Here is a 12,071-nt window from a genome sequence, read left to right as displayed (position 1 = left end):
GTGGTAACTGTTCTGAGACCTCTGGCAGAATAAGGTGAGTTTGCCAGTGGAAGAGCAGGAAAGAATTTGACCGTAACTCTAGGCCCAGAGACCAGACTGCTTCTCCCCAGCATGGCAACATATTCAACCCCAAATTGTTCAGATACCGTAATCCTCTATTGAGATTTTGTCATCCAGCCTTCCAGTGAGGGAGGTGACTTATCCATGGGAGAAAGAGCTCTGGCCTGGGAATCAGGCATCTGAGCCTTTAATCCTGGCTCCAGAACTGTCAGTGTGACGCCGGGTAAATTCCTGTATATGGGTCTCAATTTTCCTCATCTATAAATAAAGAATTAGTCCAAGAACCCTTCCAGCTGTTACTCTGATGATGAGAGTAATAGAAGATTGTCCTGGAAAGGACAGACCTGAGGCCAGTTCTTTTGGGGCTGTTCTGGAGAGAAAGAATGGGGGTTATAAGGGAAAAATATGGATTCAGTTGTCCAGACTCACCCAAGCTCTCGTGGCCATGAAGGAGTCATGGTTATAGTTAAAAGATGGAAGGATTGTTGCGGTTAAAAGTGAGAGAATCACTTAAGTGAGTTCCCATGGAGCCAAACCTCCATCAAGAAGTTTCTTCTTTTGGTCCTTTTCTTGTTGGGAACTGCAAAGTCAGCTGTGGTACTTACTGAATACGTTTCCTTGTTGATGTAGTAACGCGTCCAATTCTCAAATGGTTTCTTGTCAACCAGGAGTAAGAGAGCTTGTCCCTGTTGGAAGTCCATGGTGAATGAGCTGAGGAGGGGGCAGCCTGTGTGGAGTGTGTGTATTTATCTGTATTCTTTTCCATAGGTACCATTAAATTTGTCTGGCTTAATTTAATGGGAACTTCGGGGACCTGCAGAGACTATAAAGGGCGAGGGTAAGGTTTTTGTCATCTGTTCAGGCTCCTCTCCTTCCAATGGAACTTCCTCATTCTCCCTCTCCCTCCAGCCTCTTCCCTTTGCCAACTCGTATGTCTGTTCTACTGCCCTCTCTCCGCGTTCTCTTCCCTTTGTGTTTTTTCTTCTGCCTCTCAACCACCTTTCCTTCCAGGTCGTTTGAGTCCAAGTTGAAGTAGGCAGCTGGTGTTACCCACTTCCTCTTCCTGGGGGGGGCGGGGCCCAGTCTGTATAATCAGTGCTAGGGGCTTTATTCTAACACTCTGGAACCTCTGTTTTCTTTTTCTTTTGTTTCCTTTTTTTGTTTTTGTTTTTCTCTTCTGTTTCCGTGTAGGTCTCTTTAGTCAGCCTTATAGCTAATGCCCTGGGCTACTCGGAACTAGGTGCCATAAAGTCCCTTAGGACCCTAAGAGCTTTGAGACCCTTAAGAGCCTTATCACGATTTGAAGGGATGAGGGTAAGATACTAAGAGCAGCTGATCCTTCTGCATGCCAGTGGAAACCGTCTAAGCATGCTAGAACTGATCACGTGGTGGAAAGGTCATTCACACACGCACTCTGGATGCAGCTGCTGACTTGACCCTCCACTCTTTGTCCCCCGCACCTGCCCCAAGGGCAGTCGCATTTAGCTGCCTCATCACATTAATACCGGCCCCACCCCCGACGACATGCCATCGCAGAACATGTTAACATTGGCTCTTCTCATCTGGCCTGGCTTATCTGTAGCACTTCGGGGCGGCTTTCTGGGCTGTTGATTTAATAGGGAGAATCACCAGGTGCAAAGAAGGGGAATTGTCACCCACAGACCCACTGAAAAGCAGAGGCCGCAGGCAGGGAGAGTGCAGGGTAGGGGCGTCAGCCAGGTGAGGACTGCGGCCTTGGAGTCACTGAGAAAGCGGCCGAGAAGGGGCTTGAAGACGGGATGGCAGGCCTGGAACTGGGGACGGAGCAGAATTTGGCATGGCCCTGGGAAAAGAAATGCTTTTCTTTCTGTTCTGATTCCTCTTATTGCACCTTGTTGTTCTCAGCCCAGTCCCGTAAGGACTGGCAGCCTCTGTCTCATAGCAAAGCTTTCCTCCTCACCCCCCACCCCTCTGCCCACGCTATATGGTCCCCTGTCCTAACACTGTCAAAATAACAACCGGGTACGATGCTAGGTGACTATCAGCTAGTTCTCCTGAAATTTCTCAACACCTGCTATTCCTTCTTTGGCGACAGCTCCACCCAAATCCAAACAGTGCAAGGTGCTGTCACCCTGCCAACTATAGAAATAAGGCTCCCTCTTCTGGTGCCTTTTTGCTGTCTCTCTTGGTTTAAAAAATTGTGTGCACACGTGCGTGCGTGAGCGTGCGCACACACACACAGACACACAGACAAGTCCGTAAAATCAAATGGACCGCTGGCTTTTGGTGGTAATGGTTGTCCTATGGTAATCAGAGAGGTCTGTTATACTTAACGAGACCAAGAAAACTCATTTTAATTCAGATGTTGAATACATGCAGGAGAGCAAACCAGAGGATACGTTTTTAAACGTGCAGATATCAGAATGTAGGAATAAAAATTAAACTGTTGTGGTAGTTCACGTGAAGCAAGACTGCTCAGAGAAACGAGGTACCAGGACAGTGCTGCTTCATTCAGTCCTCATCTGTGGGTTCCTGGCCACTGTTTCGTGAAGCCACCCACATCTGTACAGGAAGACGAAAATTTCACTGGGACTTGGGAATTTTATTATTCTAGTTTATCCAGACAAATGCTTTCTGCAGGAAATGTGCATTTCTCCTGTAGCACAGTCACAGTTTGGTTTACTAAATATAAGCTTTATGCAACCCACCTGAAACCATCTGCAGGAAGGTCAGTTCCACAGCAGCATAAATTTATTTTAATTTAAGAAACAAAACTTGGGATTCTAAGTCTTTCTCCCACAGGTAAGAGAGGTTTCAGAATGTGTGCAATCAGGTCATTGTTATGCTCGGGCTAAATGTAAGGGGAAAGTATATTGCAGAGGGCTCAGTGTTTTAGGGGGCCGTGGTGTCACTGAAAACGGAATTTAAATGCTCTTCCCTCCTCTCCCACCTTCCCACTTTTTTTTTTTTTTTGTCCGTACGTGGGCCTCTCACTGCCGCGGCCTCTCCCGTTGCGGAGCACAGGCTCCGGACGCGCAGGCTCAGCGGCCATGGCTCACGGGCCCAGCTGCTCCGTGGTGTGTGGGATCTTCCCGGACCGGGGCACGAACCCGTGTCCCCCGCATCGGCAGGCGGACTCTCAACCACCGCGCCACCAGGGAAGCCCACCTTCCCACTTGTTTCAGAAAGGGTTAGTTAAAATTTTTGAATAAGTCGTATTAGTTTTGTTATAAAGTTGATAATCCGTTTTGGTGACTGAAAGCTGAAGATAATAATTGCAAGATTGTACCTAAACTCAGTAGCCTGTGATCCTCCACATGCCCCAGGAGGGGTCCTGGAACTCCTAAAAGGAGACTGGTAATACCCAAAGAAAGCCCAAAAAAAGATGCCCTACTGACTTTCTCCATCTGGGTGCCCATTACTGCCAGTCCCAACCTGTGGCAGAGGCAGTCCTCCCTGACCAGCTGCCGCCAGTTGGCTCACGAGGAAATTACATGTATTGTCTGAACACAGGAGTGCTTCTGGTGGCCACACCTCTTCCCGTTAGCTCCTCCTTCTTTCCTCACCTTTCCGGGACTCGCAATTTCCATTCCCTCAGCACTTTTACTTGTCAACTTTCAAGTAGTTGAGGAGCCCAGAGGTCTGGAATGGGTGACCAGAAGAGCAGACACTTTCATTTGAAAAGCATTAGTAAAGGTTTTCTCAAATGAGATAATAAGGGCAGGAACAAGTTTGAACCCAAAGCCGGGCTTTCAAACAGTAAACATTCAGTAAGGAAAACTATGGTAAGGGATGTCACCTCCTTTGGTTGGCTCCAGTCAGCGACAGCACGGCCACTTCTGGTTGGGCCGGAGGTGAAAACTCAGGACCCATTCCTTTCCTGCAGTTCCCCAGCCCTTCTGTGCAAGAATAACTGCAAGAAGGGAGGAGTGAATTTGCCCCAATAATAAACAGAATTAGGGACCTAGGTTTTACTTGAACGTTACTCTTCTGCAGGGCCGTGTTTTTCATTTCTTGGTTTGGGTCCTTGTGTGTGCCAACACTTGCATAATCTAAGAGATTATCCCCTTAGAAAATTTTAAACAAGACATCTTTATGAACTGAATACCATCAATGCAGATGGGCTCAACTGTCACTGTGCTGCTCCGGTGAGAGGTTCAGACCTTCGCTCGAGAGGGAACATAAGGCCCTAGCCTGTCCTGGGACACTGGCTTCAGTCTCTTCCTCAAACCAAAGACCAGAACACTGAAACACTCATGCTGTCGGCAAAGGAATGCTGAATGTAGTTCTTTGCTTTTCTCTCCTCCATAGTAATCTTCATTTAAGGATTTTGCTGTGCTGTTAAATTTTTGAGGGTACAGAATAGTAATGCTGTGAAACATGCATGCATTTTTGTTGATTGTCAGTATATAGTTGTCCATTAAAGCCATGTTCCCTCTGCCAGATACTAAAAGCTGTTTGACAGATTTTATAGTATTTAATGAGCAATAACATTCTAGGCATTATAGAGAAGACAAAAATGCTGAAAGAATTAGTACCCATTGGAATTTTTTCATCAAATGAGATTTCTATCAACTGCTAAATATAAACTTCCATTGCAAAAAGTAACTTTATAGGTTGCTAGCTTTGAGTAATATTTCTATACCTAACTTTTAACAATAATGAATTTCATAATTAAAAGTGACACAGAATAACGAGTTATTAGGGAGCAGAAGGGGAGATCCACTTTATTATGTAACTGTCCATGGAAACTTACATTATCATTTATATATATGTCTATAGTGTAAGAGTTCAAAATAAGAAAGCATGGTTTCTTGCTCTTTGGTTGCTGAGAATATTAGCTAATGTTCACAATAAGGAAGAATTATCAGTGAAGTTCATCAGCTGTTTACTGTTTTATTCATGAAATGAAGCTAAGAAGTTTTTCTTTTGGTTATAATGAAAGTACATTTCATTATAAGTGAAAGTACATTTGCATCTTACAAGTACATTGGATTTTATAGGATTTTTATGTCATATCAGAGAACGAGGCCCAGTAAATGCTTTTGTGTACTGATTCCTTTGAGCATATCTGTGAGTTTAAAAGTGCAAAGAGATTTCTTAGTCAATTAGCTAATTATTCTTCCCTGCTGGAAATATTACCCCATATTTAACTGTAACACACAGACGCTATGTAGGACAGGTTAGACTAGGTGAAGGTAGTCAGAAGAATTCCTAGAGGAGGTATACTCTGAATTGATATAAAAAGCAAGATTTCTAGGTTTCAGATCTTTTGGGGCCAACTTCTGTATTGCACACTTGTGATGGTCTAGTAGAAGGCCACGCTCTCTCACCTGAGCGCTGCTGCAAAATGCTGTCACATAGACTTGAGCTTTTGAAACTTTACATAACCTACTCCCTTAACTTGTGAGAAACAAATCATTCCATTTGTGGGTCATCTTCCTTTTGCCTATTCTTTTGCACATTTCATTGCCTTGAAGTACTCCCATCAAAGGGTAGGCAACTGTAGAAAGAGGAGAGAAAATTCGTATCTGATCACCTGACAAATTTGGTAACATAAATTAATAATATGAGTATCATTCTCCACAGTAACGTTGGGGAGTTCCCAGATTTCAGGTGTTCTGGCTTTCCTCGCTCAAAGTAATGAACAATGGAAGTATAATTATTTTATACCAATGACAGAGCTATTACATCTAGAAGAGATTTCTTGGTCTAAGAATTAGGAAATAACTACCTCTCAATCTAAAGGCCTTCATACATGAATTGGAGAAACGCAAAACTACTATTTTAATCTAAGGAGAGTGACTCCTTAGCAGAATATCGTTGCCTTTTCTATATAGGACAGAACAGACAGCTCTTCCCAGCCACGTGTTCCAGTGAGTGACAGTACAATCTAAGGCCAAAACAGAAGATAAGGAAAACCTGGTCCCAAGTCGGGCTCAAATTAGAGCCCAGAGCTGCCCCCTGGTGTTCCTTCTACAGCACGGCCCTTTTGGCCGTTTCCATGCTGTGCCGGTTGGCAGCGTGTCCTCTCTCTTCCCTGCACTGAAAAGCGATGGAGGAAGGTGGTGATGCTTGTCACCTCCTTCTAACAAAACATTAGAAGACTTTGTTTATATCCAGGGTCTTTATTTTAACTCCACTTATCCTCCTAGGATACTAGAAAAAGGAAGAAACATGCTTCCCATTTTAGGGTCACCTTTCTGGGCCTTAGCAGTCCTGCTTAAGACAACAGCCAGTGAGAATCAGGGAAGAAATGAACACCAGCTTTGTTTTCTGCCCCACCACCTGAAATGCTATTTTTGTAAAGCACTTTGAACTCTTCTAGTGAAAACTGCTGCCGCAGTGGAACTGTTGTCTAGCTATTCTCATCTATAGTGTGAAGCAAAATCAAAGTTAAAAACAACACAGAAACTTTAATTCCTGAGGGAGCTCCTTTCCCTTGGCTTTTTTTCACTCCCAAGCTTACTGCAGTCAGTGATTTTTAACCATATGCCAGTTTGGGGGTTTCAAGACCAGTGATCTAACCCGAAATTCTCCCAAAAAACCCAAATTATTCCTTTTTCTAATAATACATTGTGAAGAGTTGAGTCAAACCCCAGATTGAGCAGAGAGACACCAGCATATTAGCCAAGCAGAGGGCGACTCAGATCTAGAAGCCTGCAAAGTCAGGGAAAAAAAAAAAGCCTGAAGAAGGATAATGAATCTTGCATGAAAAACACAACCATTCAGATTTTATTTCATACTGTTTGGTAGAGGGAATATAGCTTTTTTTTTTTTTTTCTTGAGCCTGCAAAAAATGCATGCTCAGCTGTTGCCTGAAATAAGCTAACTGGCCTTGCACAGTCATAAAAGAGACTTTATGTACCGTTGAGCGATTCACTGCTGACCCCACGGGGGAGTTCTCTGTGATTTTGAACAACCTCACCTTGCTTTGCAGAGGGGGAATGTCTGTCGAAAGGCAACTAGTGAGCTTGAAATCACGCAGATTTTCCCATGGGGGGCATATTTTATGAGTTGATGGGAAGGGACACTAGACAATGAAATAATTTTTTCGGTCCCAGGTTGATGCCTAGGAGAGAGACCTAGGTCAACTTGGGCAGGGGAATTTGTGTTCAATGAAATAAATATGTAATTTTTAGAATTCCTCAAAATACATTTCATGGATATACAAAATTTCGGTCCTGCGTATGGATCTGTTTGGTTACCCTAATTCCAAAGGGAACATAACGTTTCCATAGTCAGAACAAGCCACAAAGTGTCATTCCCCTCCTGGAAATCAAAAGAGTGTGCGTGCCTGTACTTCTTCCCGACACTCAGCAACCTCCCCCTTCCAACGCAGGTGGTGGTGAATGCCTTGGTGGGCGCCATCCCCTCCATCATGAATGTGCTGCTGGTGTGTCTCATCTTCTGGCTGATTTTCAGCATCATGGGCGTTAACCTGTTTGCCGGAAAGTACCACTACTGCTTTAATGAGTCTTCCGAAATCCGATTTGAAATTGAAGATGTCAACAATAAAACTGAGTGTGAAAAGCTCATGGAGGGGAACAATACAGAAATCAGATGGAAGAACGTGAAGATCAACTTTGACAACGTCGGGGCAGGATATCTGGCGCTTCTTCAAGTGGTAAGGATCGTTCTCCGTCCTATGAAATCCAGAAGGCTAGCAGAAATCTCATTTGGTTTCTTCTCAACCCTGCGTCCAGAGTCGGGATCGCTGTTAATAGGTCAGGGGACAATGTCATTTCCCACACCAGTTCCAGGGAGACACCTTGCCTGAGTACTCTGACATCTCCAAAACCTCAGCGAAGGGAATCTGTCACTGTGCTCAGAAGCAGAGTTCTGCTTATCTACAAATAAGGATTCCTGCAGCGTAATAAAGTTGCAGAGAGATCACCATCTCTCTCCATGACGGAGTATGTAGTTAAAGAGAAAGAAAAAATAGAGTAGGTAAGTGCATAGACCAAAAAAAAAAAAAAAAAAAATTGATGGAGCAGAACAATCCTACATAACAGCTACACTCGAGTTAACTACATATGACAATGTGACGGTGCTGTGATGCCGCTACTCATGTCAGCTCAACCCCAGAGAAAGGTCTCAAGTTAACGTATCACAGTAAACAATGAAGCGTTCCATCGTGTCTAGTTTTCTCTTCCTCTTTGCTTGATTTTTTGGAGAGTCTGACAAGACGGTAGAGTACAATGAAAGCTCCTAGTCTTTGGACTCAAACATGTAGGTTTGAGCCACACTGGTATTTATTGGATATGTAACCTTGGACAAATTACTAAACCTCTCTGAGTCTATTTCTTCATCTGTTAAATTTGAGTAATAATACCTTGCACGGTAGTTAAGAGGATTCATGATAATTTATTAACATTTCTTAGCACAATGCCTGGCACATAGCAGTGCTTAATTAATGGTATTTGCTATTATGTTTCTTTGTTACTATTACAACTGTCCCTATGTCATAGGGTTGTTGGGAGTATTAAATGTGGTAATGCAGGTGGAGCTCTCAGCTCGGCCTTGCGTATAGTAAGCACTTACCGTTAGCTTGTAGGAATGAATGGGATGAGCAGTGGTTTATCCCACTCCAGAGCTCTTTAGCTCTTCTCTCCCAGTTCAAGAAACTGGACCCCCAGATTGAACCTAAATTGGAGCAGCTCCAGGAAACCAGTGCACATCAGCCAGCCAAACATTGTATTGAGTCCCCACCACATGCAAGGCACTGTGCTTGGGCAGTACCAGAGCCATCAGATGAATAAAGAACTGCCCAGGTCCTGAAAAAACTGAGAATCTGGTTGAGTAAATAAAACATAGAATGAAAGGAAGACATGGAGACTGTTAAACTGGTTACCCGTATTAGTTTCCAAAATCAGGTTAGGTATAGTGGGAGAATTGGGAAGGGGCTGCCTAGGACGAAGCCACTGTTGCCATTACCATAGGCTAAACATGTGTATCTTAGTAGGGGGAAAGTTCTGACCTTGTTTTTTTTTAATGCAACTATTAATTTTCAGACCCCCCCCCCATTGCTTGTTTAACATCTTTTTAAAATATGACTCCTTCATGGAGGGGGTAAGTTCTAAGTAAACTCGGTAGATTCCTGCCACTCATAAATATGAGTTTGCCCTAGCTTCAGGCGACCTTCTCAGACCCATTTTAAAGACCTTTTGTAAAAGTATTGATCCAGTTACCACTGTCAACACGTTTCTCTGCCAATCTTTGATGTTATATTCAGGGCTTAGACAAAGCTCCCTTGGGACCTGTATTAACAAACAGAAAATTCTGTGTCCACGTGAGGCTGCACCCAAACTCCCTGACTTGTGTTCTCGCTGAACCTAAGCCTGCCTTTGGGACCCTCTGCCCAGACTCCCACCCACCCCCTAACAGGCACAGTCTAATGACTGACTCTGTTTGCCAGGCAACCTTCAAAGGCTGGATGGACATCATGTATGCAGCTGTAGATTCCCGAAAGGTAAGGTTATACCTGGTGAAACCACGACCTTATTAACTGGTTAGAAAGCAAGCAGCATGGTGGAGCTCGTCAAGAAAGAGAGGGAAGGTTAGAACGTTTTTTGCCTGTCTCACTGATTGTAGGTCACTTTCCCCCGCAGTGAGTCACCACTCTCTTACAGCGGCTCCAGGTGGCTAGGCTCCTGGTTTTCACCTGGCCCTAATGGAGCTGTCTGCTCTTCAGTGCTGATCTGAAATAAGCGTGGCTCCTAGCAGACAGCCCTCCCCTCCCCCTCGCCTCACGATTTGCATATTCTCCACACACGTCATGGAAGGCATAACATGCCTTCTCAGGGCAGGACCTGCCAGCGTGGAGAAGGAGACAGGCAGAGAGAACCTCGGGCTCCCCTACCCCAGCTGGCTCAGCAGCTCAAGCGGTCAGCGGGGCTGACGGCCTTGGCATGTCGGAATCCCCCACCTGACCCCCAAGCTAGGAGCTGACTCTCTTCTTCTTTCTCCTGTCCCTTGACAGCCTGATGAGCAGCCTAAGTATGAGGACAACATCTACATGTACATCTACTTCGTCATCTTCATCATCTTTGGCTCCTTCTTCACCCTGAACCTGTTCATCGGTGTCATCATTGATAACTTCAATCAACAAAAGAAAAAGATAGGTCTCCTCCCCACGTTGCCAGCAGCCGGAGGTCATCCCAGATGAGAAGCACTTCTGTCCCTCTCTCTAGAGAGAAGTGCCTCTCTTTCTCTAAAACCACATCATCACCTCGCTGTGGCACTGGCCCCACTGTACATTAGTCCCAACCAGCCCGTTGTGTTCTGCTGGATTTTGCAGTGTGTGGTTTACCACATTTACTAGACCAAACTAGCAATTTACTGGTACCAAATTTACTAGCAATTCCGGAGGCTTTTTACTAGGTTTGGCCTCCCACCAGAGGGAGGTAGGGTCAGAGAGGGTCTAGTGACAGCTGAAAAGGAAAGCAGCAGATGAATAGCTTTAGTGAGAAGCAGACATTGTCTCGACCTGTCATTATCTGTGCTAATCCCTGGTACCACCAGCACACTGGGATTTGAGAGATCAACCTGGGAAAGCTCACCTCCTTTACTTGTCCAAAGCAAATAAGATTACCCTTGTCATTCATTTTATAAATCGAGCCTGTCCCAACAAACTCCAAGGAACTTCCCAAATTGTTTGCTCCCACCAAGATTTCTAAATTTTTAATATTGTCGGAAATAAATGGGCCATTAGCCAGGACTTGAAAATTCTTTCATTTTAAAATGCTTTTTTGAGAATTGTGTCAGGAAAGCTGGCCCCCCAAAATTTACGAAGATGTGTTTAGAGTCATGGCTCTCAAGTTTATCCTTCCCTGGAGGTCTGTTACTCCAGTTCCTTCCTTCTTTCCTTCCTAGCCCCTAGCAGGTCTCAGAAATCCCAAGCTGAGAACAAAGGTATCTCTTTGAGTTAGATTAGTTGTCCCAGGTCTACCTCCCTCTGGGACAACCATTAGCTAAACTGACCTCTGGAAAGTAAAGGGGGTAAAGCCCCCTCGGTTCTCAGGGTTGCACCTTAGGTCCAAACTTGTAGCATGTGAAAGCCAGTTGTAATTGCACGTTCTCTCTTTCCCTCCTTTACTTTGGAGGTCAAGACATCTTCATGACCGAAGAACAGAAGAAGTACTACAATGCCATGAAAAAGCTGGGCTCAAAGAAACCACAGAAACCCATCCCCCGCCCCCTGGTGAGTGCATCGTGTGGGCCCAGGGCAGAGCGAGGCCCCGTGTGGAAAAAGACACGGCTAGAGTTACTGCAGAGGGAGGAAAGGGGCAAATGATGGGCGGCCTGGGCCCTCCAATCCTCTCCTCGCTGTCCCAAAGATCGGAGGAAGGGAATTCGCTGGCCATCCGGTGGTTAGGACTCTGTGCTTTCACTGCCGAGGGCCCAGGTTCAATCCCCGGTCGGGGAACTGAGATCCCGCAAGCAGGGATCTGAGGAAGACGGCAGAAGAACAGGAGTTAAGGTATGGGGTGGCTTTTGCATTTGCACCTGACCTTTCCTCTGAGGCGTCCTTGGGCAGCAGCAGAGAATCGGCATGTTGACCACATTGGCTGTGACCCTGGTAGAGAGATGTTTTAAGAGACCCACTAAAAATGAACAAAGGAAAGTGAAATGAAAGCTGATCTCTTTCCTACCAGTACGAGATAGGATTTGGTCATTATTTTCTCAGCCCTCTGCTTAACACGTCAGTCTTTGCAAGGGTGTGCCTGAAAGCTAAGCTACTGCCTCTTGCCGGTTATCTGTGGGAGCAGGAGAGGGTGGAGCTAGGAGAGTCTGTGGCCTGATTTCCTCCCTTGAACTGAGCCTTTTGTAAAACAGACTTGGGGACTGGGATTCTGCTTGACCCTGTGTTGGTGGTGGTTCTCTTGCTTCAGAGGAGACGCTGTGCTCCGGAAGCCATACAGCCCGCCGAGTGGGACATGACCCCCAAAAGCCACACTCAAAGTTCCTTCTTCCGTAACTTTTATTTAAAGTAACTTCTTAGGGGATTCCCTGGCGGTCCAATGGTTAGG

The 12,071-nt window shown here is 45.2% G+C and overlaps 1 protein-coding gene across 1 annotated transcript in view; it reads left to right on the top strand.

Moving 5' to 3' along the window:
* Positions 1–12,071, top strand: part of SCN8A (sodium voltage-gated channel alpha subunit 8) — a 174,531-nt gene that overhangs the window by 152,695 nt on the left and 9,765 nt on the right. The window contains exons 21-25 of the mRNA XM_079937623.1: positions 1,252–1,374; positions 7,382–7,666; positions 9,458–9,511; positions 10,022–10,159; positions 11,138–11,242. Coding sequence (XP_079793749.1) covers positions 1,252–1,374; positions 7,382–7,666; positions 9,458–9,511; positions 10,022–10,159; positions 11,138–11,242 — 705 coding nt within the window. The remainder of the gene's footprint in view (positions 1–1,251; positions 1,375–7,381; positions 7,667–9,457; positions 9,512–10,021; positions 10,160–11,137; positions 11,243–12,071) is intronic.

Source organism: Stenella coeruleoalba (assembly GCF_951394435.1).
Source record: "Stenella coeruleoalba genome assembly, chromosome: 11".
NCBI lineage: Eukaryota > Metazoa > Chordata > Mammalia > Artiodactyla > Delphinidae > Stenella > Stenella coeruleoalba.
This window is presented reverse-complemented; position numbering and strand designations above follow the sequence as displayed.